This window comes from Cervus elaphus, chromosome 12, assembly GCF_910594005.1.
Source record: "Cervus elaphus chromosome 12, mCerEla1.1, whole genome shotgun sequence".
Lineage (NCBI taxonomy): Eukaryota > Metazoa > Chordata > Mammalia > Artiodactyla > Cervidae > Cervus > Cervus elaphus.
In genome coordinates this window covers 76,708,525-76,724,552 of record NC_057826.1, presented here as the reverse complement: position 1 = coordinate 76,724,552, position 16,028 = coordinate 76,708,525, and the positions used below count along the sequence as shown (strand labels likewise).

Genomic DNA, 16,028 nt, shown 5'->3' with positions numbered 1-16,028 from the left:
ACTTTGGTTCTATGAAAGTATAGTGAGGCATAGCAATACCCACCTGGGTGACTTGGAACAACTTGTGGAAGCAGGATTTTGCAAGAATATGCAAAACACCACTTCATTGCTTATGTGGTTTTACCTTGAAATTACTTTGACCCTGGAAAAGGAACTATTGGTGTCAGAGAGTTTTCAGTTTTACTAGTAAAGAGTTGGGTATGGGGAATATTCTCTTCTTATTCTTATGCTTTAGCCATTTGTACGTTTTTTGTATCAACCAGAGACGAAGAGACAGACAACCACAGGCTCTGCTGGAACCACAGTGCATCCAGGCCCCATCACTGCTCAGAGTTTGCGCTCAGCTCCCGCTGCAGTTTCCGTCACTGTGTCCCTCAGAGCACAGTAGTACACAGCCGAGTCTGACTCCTGGACTGAGGCTTTCTCCAAGTGGAAGGAGGTGGTTTTTGCATTGTATGTGGCTTCACAACCTTTGTTGGTTTCCTTGTCGTTAGCCTTCGTGGCTTTCAGGAGGAGCTCTGGACCTTCTCCAGGATACTGGACATACCAGAAAAGAGTGGGGTATATGGTGTCTGAATAAGTACAGTTCACAGTCAAGGTAGCCCCTTCCAAAAGGGTCACTTGGCCGTCCATCTGGCTCACTGAAGCTCCACGGGTTTGTCCTAGGGGAAAATAAGAGAGTTCTCTGTGATCTTGGGCATAAAACTCTGGGATAAAATTATGCTTAAAGGTTTTGTTGACACAACAGAAGAAAGGATCCAAATTTTTAGAGGCGTTTTGCTTACCCAGCAGGAAGAGTATCACAATCACTAATCCTGGAGAAGAAATCATCTCTAGAGTGTCTCCTGAAGAACGTTCTTGACTGTTAACATGAGGAAATGGTGAAGTCACAGTGAGGTTTAGTTTCAGTGAAGTTTAGACACACAGGAAATGTGTCTGTGTTAGGAAACTGCACCCTCTGGTGGACAGGGACAGAAATGCGATGCATGTATGAAAGAAAGTGAAAGTGAAGTCCTGTCCAACTCTTCGCAGCCCCGTGAACTGTAGCCTGCCAGGCTCCTCTGTCCATGGGATTCTCCAGGCAAGAATACTGGAGTGGGTTGCCATTTCCTTCTCCAGGGGATCTTCCCGACCCAGGGATCGAACTTGGGTTTCCACACTGCAGACAGACTCTTTACTGACTGAGCCACCAGGGAAGCCCAAGTATCCTGGTCTCCTCCCTAAATTAGAAAAATGTTACCCTTGACTTTATCCACGAAGCACATGTCAGTCTTTAGGTGGAGCTTGGAAATCTGATCAACAGCTGTCAACATTTCTCAAGTCTGTTTTGTTCTTAGGATACTACCTGACATGGAAGTTCTTTAACAAAGCATCCCAGGTATTTTTGTAGCTGAGAAGATATCAATTTTCTTAAGCACTGTAATATAGTATTTTATATTCTCATGTATCCATTGTGAGCCAACCTATAATTCACTGACTGTCAGAAGAGTTTGTGGCTGATTACAGGCCTTCCCTGGTGACTCAGAAGTTAAAGCATCTGCCTGCAATGCGGGAGATCTGGGTTCGATCCCTGGGTTGGGAAGATCCCCTGGAGAAAGAAATTGGCAACCCACTCCAGTATTCTTGCCTGGAGAATCCCGTGGACTGAGGAGCCTGGTGGGCTACAGTCCACGGGGTTGCAAAGAGTGGGACATGACTGAGCAGCTTCACTTTCACTTCACTTTCACAGAGGAGGTAATAAGAAGCTAGGTCATTACTGAGTGAATCTCTGTTTTTCAGCATTGTACCCCAATTTATAGAAGAGTGACTGACAATTATTTGTTGTTTAGTCACTGAATCAGTCATGTCTGATTCTTTTGCAACCCTAAGGACTGTGGCCTGCTAGGCTCCTTTGTCCATGGGATTTCCCAGTCAAGAATACTGGAGTTGCCATTTCTTCCCCAGGGGATCTTCCCAACCCAGGGATCGAACCTGAGTCTCCTGCATTGGCAGGCAGATTCTTTACCACTGAGTCACCAGGGAAGCCCTGACTGATGTTTATTATATGCTTACTAAATATTTGCTCTACCACAAAAAAAGTAATGAATAAAGGGTCTTTTATTGTGGAATCACTACTACTTGAAATAAAATATTTTCTCAGTCCTAAAATAATATCATTTGTAAGAAATGTTATCTTTCTAATAAATTTTTTTTCAAGGGAAAAAGTCACATTGTCTTATCAATAGTCAAATAATCCTGAATTTCAGAATCATTAAAATGTGAAAACAAAAGAAATATAATTGAAATTATCAAATCCTTGTAGAATTATCTAAGATCAATATCTTATTCTCCTACTTCTTCCTTGACTCTAAGATAAGAGGGTTGGCCTATGTAAATCAGACAAGTACTAATCCTATTGTATATTCTTAGTTGAAATCTAGCCTCAAAGATACTTTCTATTCTATCTGCCACATTTTGTTGCCAAACTTTAACCAAATAATTTTCCCCCAGTGTTTGAAACCCTGAAGATGTGGATTTGTGTCAAAAGCTCAGAGCATGAGTTAGGACGCTCTTCTTTCCCAGTTTTTCAAATTGTTAAAGACCTCTCAGCCAATATTCACATGACAGCTGAAAGTAGAATTAATGAGTGAATGACTTAAAATTACAGATTCTGGGCCCACCAATAACTTCATGAATCATATTATCCAGAGTTGAGACCCATGAATCTGTAAGTTTTGGAAGCTCCCCAAGAAGTTGGGCCGCAGCCAGTCTTATGTTGGTTTACAAGTTTTCATTTGGGACAGATGTACTAGATCAAGGTAGTTGTCAAAGATCAGGGAGCAACAGGATGTTCCCAGGACTACATGCATACTCAAAACTTTTCTTTTTGAGTACCAGCAGCAAAAACAAGCACTTCTTTAGCTCTTTTTATGACCATTCATTTTATAAAACAAAACCTCTGAGGAGTATCAAGATGAAGTTCTAAGAGGCATTCATCTTCTGTAAAGGCTTGTAACCATAGATCCCTAAACACACAGATGGAAGCTTAGCCCATTCTGTTTCTAGGAGTTCACTCTTCTCAGATTCACATCAAGGAATTTCATGAGTCAGAGTCAGCACGTGAATCATTTCCCAAATCCAGATTTGAAGTTAAAAAACCAGGCTCAGATACTGCTTGAATTCACATATTCCTTCCTTTCTTCTCCACCTTCCAAATCACATAGTGAGAAACTGCCTCAAAAATATGCCAGAAAGAAATTCTGGAAAATGAGTTACAAACTTCTGTAATGGTAGGTGGGTTTCCCTGGTGGCTCAGATGGTAAAGAATCTGCTGGCAATTCTGGTGTAAAGAAAGAATGCGAAATAGGTTGCAATGATGTAGGACTGAAAATAAATGTATAGCATATGGAGGCAGATAGTTGTTATCTCTACTTTAAAAACACACAGTTTAAGGCCAATGAGTACATATAGGAGAAGTATTTTTGCATTGCGGGGTCATAAAAGAAGACTTGTACAACACTGAAGAAAAGTATTTGCTGTATTTGGATTTTAATGGCTTTATTAATGCATAGTTCTCTTTGAAATAAATTGTACCTCCTTACCTTAGTAAGATTGACACTTGTATATACTTGTGAAACTATCACCACAATTAAGATAGTGAACAATGCATCACCTCAAAAGTTTCCTCTTGTCTCTTTTTAGTCCTCTCAGTGCTCTCTTCACTTCCTCCTCCCATTTTCAAGCAACATTTCTCTCATAAAATAGTTTGCATATTCAGTAATTTCAGATAAATGGTATGATATGTGCCTTTGATAGATTCTTTCATTCAGCATAATTATTTTAAGATTCTTCCATGGTTATTATAATCATGTTTCATTCCTTTGTATTGCTGAATAGTATTCCATTATATGGATATGATTTATCTATAGATATGTTTATCTATTCACCTACTGATGGACATTTAGGTTAGTCCTAGTTTGCGGCTGTTACAAATAAAGCTGCTGTGAACATGTGCGAATAAGATTTTTTATAGTCATACTTTCATTTCTCTTGGGTCAATATCTGGGAGTGGAATGACTGGAGCCTATGTTAAGTATATATTTGAATTTGTTTAACTTTCGTTTTTTTCTAGTAATGTTTTTGCAAATTCCCCTGGATTTGACACTCAGATAATTATGCTGTCTGTGACGAAAGGTAGATTCGCTTCTTTTCCAAACTATATGATTTTTGTTTCTTTCTCCTGCCTTATTGCACTGGCTAAGACTCTTAGTCCAATATTCAGTACAAGTGATGCCAGTCAAAATTGTTCCCTTATTCCTGAACTTTGAAGGAAAGCATTCAGTCTTTCGCCATCAAGTGTATTTGATGTAGATTTTTTGGTAGAGGACCTTTATTAAGTTAATGAATTCCCTTAAGTCCTAATTTGCTGGGAGTTTTTAATCAAGAATAGATACTGAGTTTTGTCCAATGCTTTTTCTGTACCTATAGAGGTTGCTGTCAGTAATCATCTGTGACTTGTTAATCTCTGTGGATACATTACTGATAAATTGTCACAACAAAATATTAAAGAAGATATCACTCTATCACTAGTAAAACAAAGCTATCTAGAAACTTAATTTTAGAGTTAAAAGTTTTGAACACAGACCTGTCTAATAGCAAAAATCTTTCCTTTTTTCCCCTGTAGATACTTTTCAGAGAAATTTTGAGAGAGACAGGGCAGCAAAATTACTTCTCGAATCTTTGAAATATTTTAAGACAGTCTTTTAATAGGTTCTTTACTTATGCAAACTGAACTAATTAAATAATTATAGATTTGGCCCTTTCACCAAAAGAAGAAAGAAACATAAAGAATACTCATGAACTTGTTTACAAAACAGAAACAGACTCACAGACATGGAGAACTAACTAATGGTTGCCAAAGGGGAAGGATGGGGGGGAGATCATTACGGAGTTTAGGATGGACATGTACACACTGCTCTATTTAAAATGGATAACCAACCAGGACCTAATGTCTAGCACAGGAAACTCTGCCTAATATTACGTGGCAGCTTGGATGGGATGGGAGCTTGGGGGAGAATGGATACAAGTACCTGTATGGCTGAATTCCTTGCTGTCCCCCTGAAACTATCACAACATTGTCTATCATCTATACTCCAATATAATGTAAAATTAAAAAAAAAAAAAAATTCAAGCTGCAATTCAGGAGATGGCCACCAGGTAGTGCCTTGACCATCCCCTTCAGACTGCTAATTACTAGGCACCTGAGGAGCAATGCTCCATACCAACACAACAAACTCTTCTAGGTTTCCGTAAATCACTAGAATTCTGAAACCTCATTCATGACTACTGATCACTCTATTTCTCTTTCCCTTGAAATTGGCATGTGATAAAGTAGTCTAGAGCATAGTTTTTCAGACTAACCAGGATAAATGTTTCTCAAAAATTTAAAAACTGTACTGCCATGTGATCCAGCAATTCTACTTCTGATTATATTACATTCAAAACACTTGAAAGAATTTGGATATATACCCCAAATACTGACATATTCATATATCCATGTTTCTACCAAAAGATGGAAGGAACCCAAATGTTCATCAACAGATGAATGAGTAGACAAAAAGTATATGTGTACAATGGAATATTACTCAACCTTAGAAAGGTATAAAAAAATCTACAACATGAATGAAATTTGAGGACATTATAATAAAAGAAATGTCACGAAATGACCAATATTTTGTAATTTGACTTATATGAGTTATCTAAAGTAGTCAAACTCATAGAAAGAGAAAGTAGAACAGTAGTGGCCATGGTTGGAGGGACAAAGGAATGAGGAGTTAGTCTTTTTTTTTTTTAATTTACATTTTTGGCTGCACATTGAGGCATGAGGAATATCATTTCCCTGACTAGGGATCAAACCTGTGTCCCCTACATTGTAAGCATGGAGTCTTAATCACTGGACTACTAGGGAAGTCCTGAGAAGTTTGTCTTTAATAAGTATAAATTTTCAATTTTTCAAGATGCAAAAAGTACTAGATATGGATGGTGTTTGCTGAACAACAATGCAAGTGTACTTAGTATCACTGCATTGAACACTTAAAATAGTAAAAATGAATGTCAAAATGATAAAAATTTAATTTAAAAAAATTTAAGGGAGTATTTTGAGAATTCTACTTTACACATCTGCTTCTAAATGAAAATATAAGAGGGAGTTATAATACAAGACCACTTATCAATCATCCATTACCCTTCAGATTTTAAGGCGCTGAGAAAATGAGGTTAGAGGTAGGAGGAAATTGGAGACAAGGAGTATTTTGGACTGTGTTAACACTGATTGAAAAACAGGGCCTAGAAGGTTGCAAAATCAGTCACATGATAGTAAAAATGCTTCTTGAAGAGTGGTACAACAAAGAGCAAGAGCAGAGAAAGAAGACAATTCATACTCTTCTCCTTCACAATATCCTTCTAAGAGCAGCTAATTATTAATCACTTTGTGAATAAGATTGATGGGAGGCAGTTAAACTATATTATAGAAATTGAGCTATTTCATGCTAGAGGTGTTAATAATGCAGAATGAGTATTAGCACAAAGTTTGTGACATACTAAACATTTTAGAAAGTAAATGAGAGTACACTGATTCCATTAATAAATCTAAAATAAATTTATTCATTAAATGGTATAAAACTGCATTCAAACAGATATTCAGAAAGAGGACTACCACAGAGAGATTTCACCACCTTCCTCATTCCAAGTAATGTTGGTAATATAATATAAATACAATAAATATTTATTGAGCAAATTGATCTGTGGAAAATTCTTAAAGAGATGGGAATACCAGACCACCTGACCCACCTCTTGAGAAATCTGTTTGCAGGTCAGGAAGCAGCAGTTAGAGCTGGACATGGAACAACAGACTGGTTCCAAATCGGGAAAGGAGTATGTCAAGGCTCTATATTGTCACCCTGCTTATTTAACTTATATGCAGAGTACATCATGAGAAATGCTGGGCTGGATGAAGCACAAGCTGGAATCAAGATTGCTGGGAGGAATATCAATAACCTCAGATACCCAGATGACACCACCCTTATGGCAGAAAGTGAAGAACTAAAGAGCCTCTTGATGAAAGTGAAAGAAGAGAGTGAAAAAGTTGGCTTAAAGCTCAACATTCAGAAAACTAAGATCATGGCATCTGGTCCCATTACTTCATGGCAAATAGATGGGGGAACAGTGGAAACAGTGACAGACTTTATTTTGGGGTGCTCCAAAACCACTACAGATGGTGACTGCAGCCATGAAATTAAAGTAAAGGACACTTACTCCTTGGAAGAAAAGTTACTACCAACCTAGACAGCATATTAAAAAGCAGAGACATTACTCTGCCAACAAAGGTCCATCTAGTCAAGGCTATGGTTTTTCCAGCAGTCATGTATGGATGTGAAGGTTGGATTATAAAGAAAGCTGAGTGCCAAAGAATTGATGCTTTTGAACAGTGGTGTTGGAGAAGAGTCTTGAGGGTCTCTTGGACTGCAAAGAGATCCAACCAGTCCATCATAAAGGAAATCGGTCCTGAATATTCACTGGAAGGACTGATGTTGAAGCTGAAACTCTAATACTTTGGCCACCTGATGTGAAGAATTGACTCACTGGAAAAGACCCTGATTCTGGGAAAGACAGAAGGTGGGAGAAGAAGGGGACAACAGAAGATGAGATGGCTGGATGGCATCACCTACTCAATGGACATGAGTTTGAGTAGACTCTGGGAGTTGGTGATAGACAGCGAGGCCTGGTGTGCTGCAGTCTGTGGGGTCGCAAAGAGTCAGACATGGGTGAGCAACTTGAACTGAACTGAACTGATCTGAAAGACCAATAATTCACACATATTTTAAACTGATTTTTAATTCTGACATTTTTTAATTTCCTTAGTCAATTCTTCTAGTTTTATCTAATCACCATACGGTAAAGATTTTGGTGGTTATATTTGTCTTCAATAAGAAATTTAAATCCAAATTTTCAGGGATAAGAATGTTTTTGATGAGTGGTAGCTCTAGACATGGTCTATGAACCTAGAGAAATACTTTCTTAGAATGAGTGTTTCCCCTCTAAACCTACACCTGTGCTGCCGCAGTGCTAACCACTTCCTGTCTGTGAAGGCAATTCCCCACCCTGGTCCTACCGCAGGTGGGTGTATCATTAGAACTCTGGGTTTTGGTGCAGGACCCTCCTGCACGCCTCTCACTGTGGGCTCCCTCAGTGCACAGAAATACACTGCAGAGTCCTCCAGCTGTGAGGCTGAGATGCTAAGTTTGATGAATTTGCTTGCCTCCTGGAAATTCAATGAGCAGCGGCCTTCTGTTGCATTTTGCTTGTTCTGAGAGTCCTGGCGAATGAGGAAGGTCATCGCCCCACTGCTGGGCTTCTTGCACCAGAACAGACTGTGAGCTGCACCACTGGTGTCATATGTGCAATCCAGGGTCACAGTTTCCTTCTCCTGCACTGACATTGGCTGTTGGTCTTGAGTTACTTTCTGGGCAATACTGGATCCTGGAGGAGAAAAACAGAAGTAGACTGCAGCCATGAAATTAAAAAGCACTTGCTCCTTGGAAGGAAAGCTACGAATGACCTAGACAGTGTATTAAAAAACAGAGACATCACTTTCCCAACAAAGATCTGTATAGTCAAAGCTATGGGTTTTCCAATAGTCATGTATGGATGTAAGAGTTGGACCAGAAAGGAGGCTGAGCACTGAAGAATTGATGCTTTCAAATTGTGGTGCTGGAGAAGACTCTTGAGAGTCCCTTGGACTGCAAGGAGATCAAACTAGTCAATCCTAAAGGAAATCAACCCTGAATATTCACTGAAAGGACTGATGCTGAAACTGAAGCTCCAATCCTTTGGCCACCTGAGGCAAAGAGCGGACATATTGGTAAAGACCCTGATGCTGGAAAGATTGAAGAGAAAAGAAGGGTGCAGCAGAAGATGGGATGATTAGATAGTATCACTGACTCAATGGACGTGAATTTGAGCAAACTCCAGGAGATAGAGAGGAACAGGGGAACCTGGCATTCTGCAGTCCATGGGGTTGCAAAGAGTCAGACACAACTTAGCTACTGAACAAAAACAACAGAGATTTAGGAATAAGTGGTGTAGAATAAAGAAATTCTACTTTACACTCGGATAGGCTTCCTTCCCGGGGTACCCTTAAGACTGCCGTTCCCTTGGTCCTTAGGTCACAGTGGAGGCACAATCCCGTCAGGACCACCCTTACCTAAACACAGTGAAGCCATGACCACCTTCAGAAGGCTGGAGAGAAGCATGTTTCAGCTCTTCCACTGGAAGGAAAATGTCTTCTTCTTCAGTGTCAAGGCTTTGCAAGGTGAGGTGAGCCTGACAGGGTGAGGGAAGAACTGCTGGGTATGTGCTGCTGCTTCCCCACAACAGGAAACAGGGGTTAGTTGATGTAGCAAGTTGAGTAGCAAGTTGATGTAGTTAGTTGAGTAGCAAGTTGATGTGGGTTACATCAACTTCTCTATAAACCAGGTGAGAGTCCTACTCACACCAAACTTCCTTTTGTATTAACCAGCTCTTCGACGGGTAGCAATTACATCTTAAAATAAGCAAGCTACATTTAATATTGCAAGGAAGACCCCCCCCCCCCCCACACACACACACACACAATGCTGTGTTGGGTCATTGCTTCTGTGAAGGAAATAAGTGAGCAGCTCTAATTTAAAACTATTATCTGTAATGTATTATGGAAATAATATAAGACACACTAACCACGCATCCTCATATCTGTGTTCTGTTCTTCCACTTAAGGTAGAAATAAATCACTTTATGGTAAGAAGACAAAGCACTTTAGCTCTTCTATTCTGCCTGAGTTCAGTTCAGTTCAATCGCTCAGTCGTGTCTGACTCTGCGACCCCATGAATCGCAGCACGCCAGGCCTCCCTGTCCATCACCAACTCCCGGAGTTTACTCAAACTTATGTCCATCAAGTCGGTGATACCATCCAGCCATCTCATCCTCTCTCGTCCCCTTCTCCTCCTGCCCCCATTCCCTCCCAGCATCAGGGTCTTTTCCAATGAGTCAACTCTTTGCATGAGGTGGCCAAAGTATTGGAGTTTCAGCTTCAACATCAGTCCTTCCAGTGAACACCCAGGACTGATCTCCTTTAGGATGGACTGGTTGGATCTCCTTGCAGTCCAAGGGACTCTCAAGAGTCTTCTCCAACACCACAGTTCAAAAGCATCAATTCTTCAGCACTCAGTTTTCTTCATAGTCCAACTCTCACATCCACACATGACCATTGGAAAAACCATAGCCTTGACTAGACAGACCTTTGTTGGCAAAGTAATGTCTCTGCTTTTTAATATGCTATCTAGGTTGGTCATAACTTTCCTTCCAAGGAGTAAGCATATTTTAATTTCATGGCTGAAATCACCATCTGCAGTGATTTTGGAGCCCCCAAAAATAAAGCCAGCCACTATTTCCACTGTTTGCCCATGTATTTCCCATGAAGTGATGGGATCAGATGCCATGATCTTAGTTTTCTGAATGTTGAGCTTTAAGCCAACTTTTTCACTCTCCTCTTTCACTTTCATCAAGAGGCTTTTTAGTTCCTCTTCACTTTCTGCCTATTGTTACAGTAATGCTTCTCCTCACTATCAATATTTTCAGTTGCCCATCTTGGGGCCAAAGCAGGAAAATCTAATCACCCTTTGCTGAAGAGCTTAGGCTGAGGTTGCAGAGATTGACTCCTGTCACGGAAGTCCCCTTTTAGTTTCTACTAATTTTGACAGTCCAGCTCTGTTCATGAAAGCCAGATTAGATACCTTACTTTTGTCATTAGGTTATCAAGCCTTTGAACTTATATTCATCCCATTAACTCAACTGGGACCATAAACAAGCCGTACCAAACTGTTATATATCCTATATGCCCAGCTCTAAAGGAAATACATAGGAGGTGATCTCATACACCTCCATAAGACAGCTAACCATAAGATCACCACTGATTCCAACCCCAACCCTACACCTGTGCTACCACAGCCCTAACCACTTCCTGTCTGTGATAAATCTTTGTTTGTGTATGAATATGACAGGAAAGCCATGCCTAGGGATATGACTCAACACCATGGCAAACAACAAAGACCCACTGCCTATCACAGCCTATTTCTTGATACATTAGCCAAAACTTATCTTCCCCTGATAGCTCAGTTGGTAAAGAATCCACCTGCAATGCAGGAGACCCCAGTTAGATTCCTGGGTTGGGAAGATCCACTATAGAAGGGATAGACTACCCACTCCAGTATTCTTGGGCTTCCCCTGTGGCTCAGCTGGTAAAGAATTGCCTGCAATGCGGGAGACCTGGGTTCGATCCCTGGGTTGGGAAGATCCCTTGGAGAAGGGAAAGGTTACCCACTCCAGTATTCTGGCCTAGAGAAATCCATGGACAGTATAGTCCATGGGGTCGCAAAGAGTCAAACAGTACTGAGTGACTTTCACTTCACTGTTCACTTCACATCTTCCTGTCACAGTAATGACAGCCTCAGTGAAACTGTTTGAAGCATCTTTAGATCTTGCAGTGGAATCTCCATTAAGTTTAATGGAACTACATACAGTAGGAATTGTTCTCTAATTTAAAAACACCCAACTTTTTTCTAACAACTGGTTGACTAAATATGAAATATCATTAATTTCTCTTCATATTATTTAAGTCTTTTAAACTTCTCAATTAAAGGATCTCATGACTGTATTCTGTTACTCAAAGTACATCCACACCCGGAACAATTCTTTTGACAGTCTCACATCAAACTCTGAATTTATATTTTTTTAAATTTTTGAGATGAGTTAGGTATGGGTGGGGGGTGCTTTCCTTGTAGCTCAGCTGGTAAAGAATCCGCCTGCAATGCAGGAGACCCCAGTTCAATTCCTGGGTTGGGAAGATGCCCTGGAGAAGGGATAGGCTACCCACTCCAGTATTCATGGGCTTCTCTGGTGGTTCAGTCAATAAAGAATCTTCCTCCAATGCAGGAAATCTGGATTCGATCCCTAGGTTGGAAATATCCCCTTTAGGAGGGCATGACAACCCTCTCCAATATTCTTGCCTGGAGAATCCCCGTGGACAGAGGAGCCTGGGCGGGCTACCGTCCGCGGGGTCGAGAAGAGTCGGACACAACTGATCGACTAAGCACAGCACATCACAGGAATCGGGCAGTTTGTCTTCACAAAAGGGGAGCACAGGGTGTTCTGGGGAGCAGCGGAGCTGTTCTGTGTCAGGATCTCGTGATGGCTACTTGATCTCCACAATGGATTAAAATTCAAAATAAACAGAAACATAAATCAAAAATAGTCCATTTTTTCTATGTAATTACTTAGGAATTAAGATTTGAAATACTGAATTCAAAATAGCAAAATAGGAATCTTCTACCATCTTTTCACCCCGCCAAAAACACCAATTTTCACAGTCATACTCCAAGGGAGCTTTGAGAAGTCCAGAAATCCAGCAGAGAAATTCCAGCACACCGTCTGATGTCAGACACACTGCAGAGGGTTAGGGGAACAAGTTCCCATTACCTTCATCACCCCTCCCCTCACAGCACACAGCTGGGCTCCAGGAGAAACATTCTTGACCTGCGATTTCTCCACAGAGGAAAGTGAGAGCCTGTGAGTGAGCATCTGCTCTCCAGCTTTGGGAGAACCTACAGAGAAGACTCGCCCCTTTCTCACCTCACCCAGAACACTTAGGTGTGGTGCTCAGCTGGGGAATGGGGAGCACCGGGAACGGCAGCCAAATCTCCAGGAGGGCATTAAAGTGGACAAGTTTCCTACTACCAGGGCACTGGCTCCCTCAGGACTGCCCACCAGTCGCCAGGGATGCCTTGCCTGCCAATCATCAAAAGTGGCCCAGGGGTACCAGCCATCACACAACGTCTGACTCAAACACCACCCCACCCTGTCACTGATCCCAGGGCGCAAAGAGCAGCCAGGGTGAGGCTCTGCAGATGCCTAGTGAGCATGGGCAGTGGCGGCCCCACCCTGCTGGCCTGGAGGAAACAAGACAGATGTGAGCAGCCAGCCTCCCCCAAGGAAAGGAAGAAACATGGAGGCTATCAACACCCAGACTGGCCTCCTAGCATCAAGAGAAGGCCATGAAGTTTGCAGTAAACTGTCCATAGACAGGAAAAAGCAAATACACCATTTGATTTGCAATCATTTGAACATGACATTTTCAAATACCTTTCTATCTTACTTTTCCTCAAATACACAAAAAATATATTCTGTTACTGGGCACAAAAGGAAAACACATGTCACATTTTCTCAATAAGAAAGTAGTCAATGCACATAAAAGGGATGTCAAACAATGTAAAATTGTAATTTATTAATATTTCTCATAGAGATATTTCAAAGCTGATGTTTGGGAACAAGACAGTGAAATGAGGAATGCTCAGTTCAATATTTAATATTAAGTGGAAAAGGATACTAATTAAGATAGGAATTTATAAAAAGAGTAAACTGAATATTAGCAACATTGTGTGATCATAGAATTGTCAATATCATATTAATTATATAAAGCATTTTCTTATATTGGCATGTAATTTGTATAATCAGAAAAATATGCTGTTTTCAAAGCACAATATTTTAAAAACCCATTCATAATAAGGCTTGTGATATGGATAACAGAGGGAGTATTTGTAGAAGAGGAGTCAGAATGGCAAAATGTAAAGTCGGTCTTACAATTTCAAAATCAATCAGTAAATTACTAACGCTCTTCAAGAATTCAGTAAGCAACAGGTATCCAACAACATGTTCTAACCCTTTCTAGCTGCCCTTAAGCCTAATATTCTTATCCAATGCTTTTTATGGCTTCCCTGATAGCTCAGTGGGTAAAGAATCCACCTGCAATGCTGGAGACCCCGGTTCGATTCCTGGGTGGGGAAGATCCCCTGGAGAAGGAATAGACTACCCACTCCAGTATTCTTGGGCTTCCCCTGTGGTTCAGCAGGTAAAGAATCTGCCTGCAATTGGGAGACCTAGGTTCGATTCCTGTGTGGGGAAGATCCCCTGGAGAAGGGAAAGGCTACTCATTCCAGTATTCTGGCCTGGAGAATTCCATGGACTATATCCATGGCGTAGCAAAGAGTTGGACACGACTGAGTGACTTCCACTTTCTTTCACATGCTTTTTATGACTGGCACATCAGTTTCCACCTGCAGACAAACAATATAACATTTGTCATATTTGAAGGTTGCACCAAAGGAAGGGGGCTGCCCCAGTCACAGGTTTGAGTACAGACAGAAGATGCCTGGGAAGCACTGTGTGCTTGCTGCACAGAAGTAGACAGCTGAGTCTCCAGCTTCAGTGGTTGTGATGTGCAGGGAGAGATGTTTGGCCATAGTATTCAATAAAACAGTCAGTCTCTGGTCTTCCTCTTTGCCCTTATTTGAATGAATAGCTATAAGGAGCTGGGGACCTTTCCCAGGTTCCTGCTTATACCAAGGGAAATACACTGAGTTACCATCTGTATAAGTGCAAGTGATAACAGAGCTGTTTCCCTCCTGGACACTCAGGGTAGAAGGACTCTGTTCCACCTTGTTTCCCAGGCTGACACCTATGGAGAAAGCAGAAGTCAGAGAAAGGAGAAGGACTGCTAGATTATTGAGCTCTAGAGTTTACTTTTCTTTTTCCTACAATAACTAGAAGAAACCTGAATAAAGTCAGTCTCAGTGTCTAATGAATATCTACCAATACACTGTATTTCCCTTAAACCCTCAACTCACAGTCCAGCTGCAGCCACAAGAATGTGATTAAAGCTCCAATGGGTGTCTTCATTGTTTTTCCCATTTAGGATCAATTGTGGACCGGCAGTCTCCGGCCAGGAGAGCTGCTTCTGTTACCAAGTGATCCCTTCTTTTCTCTAGTGGTTTCTTTCTCTGTCTACCCAGCCAATAAGAAAAAGGCTCTGCTTCGGCCGCAAGCCTACCTATCCATTCAGAATCCACTCAAAGGAACTCTCCTCATGTTCTGATCAGCAGAGGTGCACCACCCTCTGGTGGTCACATCTCCAGCTACTGAACTCTCTGGTTAAATGTCCTTCTCATACCTGTGCCTATGAGGGACTCTGATGCATAAAAACAGCAAAGACCAAGCAAATTATATTTTAGATTGAAAATTTAAATGCACAGTAAGAATGTAGAGATCAAGATTTACACCTCTGCACACAACTGAGTCATTTTTAGTAAGTTAGAAGGAGGTAGATGCTTTATCCAATGATGGGCCTGATATTAGTTTTGAAATTAGAAAAGCACCAAGATTCACTCTTAAACATAAAAATATAAAACCTTCCTTTTCAGCCTGTATACCATGCTCTTATGTCTATTATGGGGAGAAAAATCTTTCTAAAAGGAACATGTAAGCCAAAGAAGAGTATAAGAGAAAAAAAGATCATTTGATATCCCAAATGCCTATTATCTTAGATTGTGTTCCTCTAAGCTGGTCTTGCCTGTTAACTGTGACTATAGTTAACAATACTGTACTTTTCATTTGAGCATGGCTAGGAGTGCAGACCTTAAATATACTCACCATAATAACAACAAGACAAAAACCCTGGTAATTATGTGCAGTGAAAGATGTGTTCACTAACCTTATCAGTGCTATCACTTCAAAATATATACATATATCAAATCATTATATTAGACACCTTAAACTCACACATATCTTAAAAGCAGTGAATGACTCAGAGCCTTAGTAGGATGAGTATGAGTCAGTTCTACTGGCATGCTTCTGCTGTCTTGCCCATCACTGGCTCAGAGTCTATATTCGATTATTTTTCTTCCAAACTCCACTAGAATGTTCTTTCCCCAAGACACTGACATTGACATTTCCCCAATAAAAGGTTCCTTCCCCCAAGACATTTCCCCTTAACTTCTGTGAGTTTCCAGAATTATCTTCCTCTGCCAAAACCACTTTAATTACTTGGAATTTTCTGGTTACCTCTGTGAGAATAAACCTAAGAAAGCCTCAATACTGCCTGTGTCTTCTAGAGAAATAGTGCA

At 40.8% G+C, this 16,028-nt stretch overlaps 2 gene segments (V, D, J or C); both read right to left on the bottom strand.

The window, feature by feature from the left end:
- Positions 1-327: 327 nt before the first annotated feature.
- On the bottom strand, positions 328-848 carry LOC122705786. The segment is given in 2 exon segments: positions 328-662; positions 786-848. Coding segments are annotated over 2 exon segments (381 nt in total).
- A 7,172-nt stretch (positions 849-8,020) lies between these two features.
- On the bottom strand, positions 8,021-9,290 carry LOC122705785. The segment is given in 2 exon segments: positions 8,021-8,517; positions 9,242-9,290. Coding segments are annotated over 2 exon segments (546 nt in total).
- Between the last annotated feature and the right edge of the window lie 6,738 nt (positions 9,291-16,028).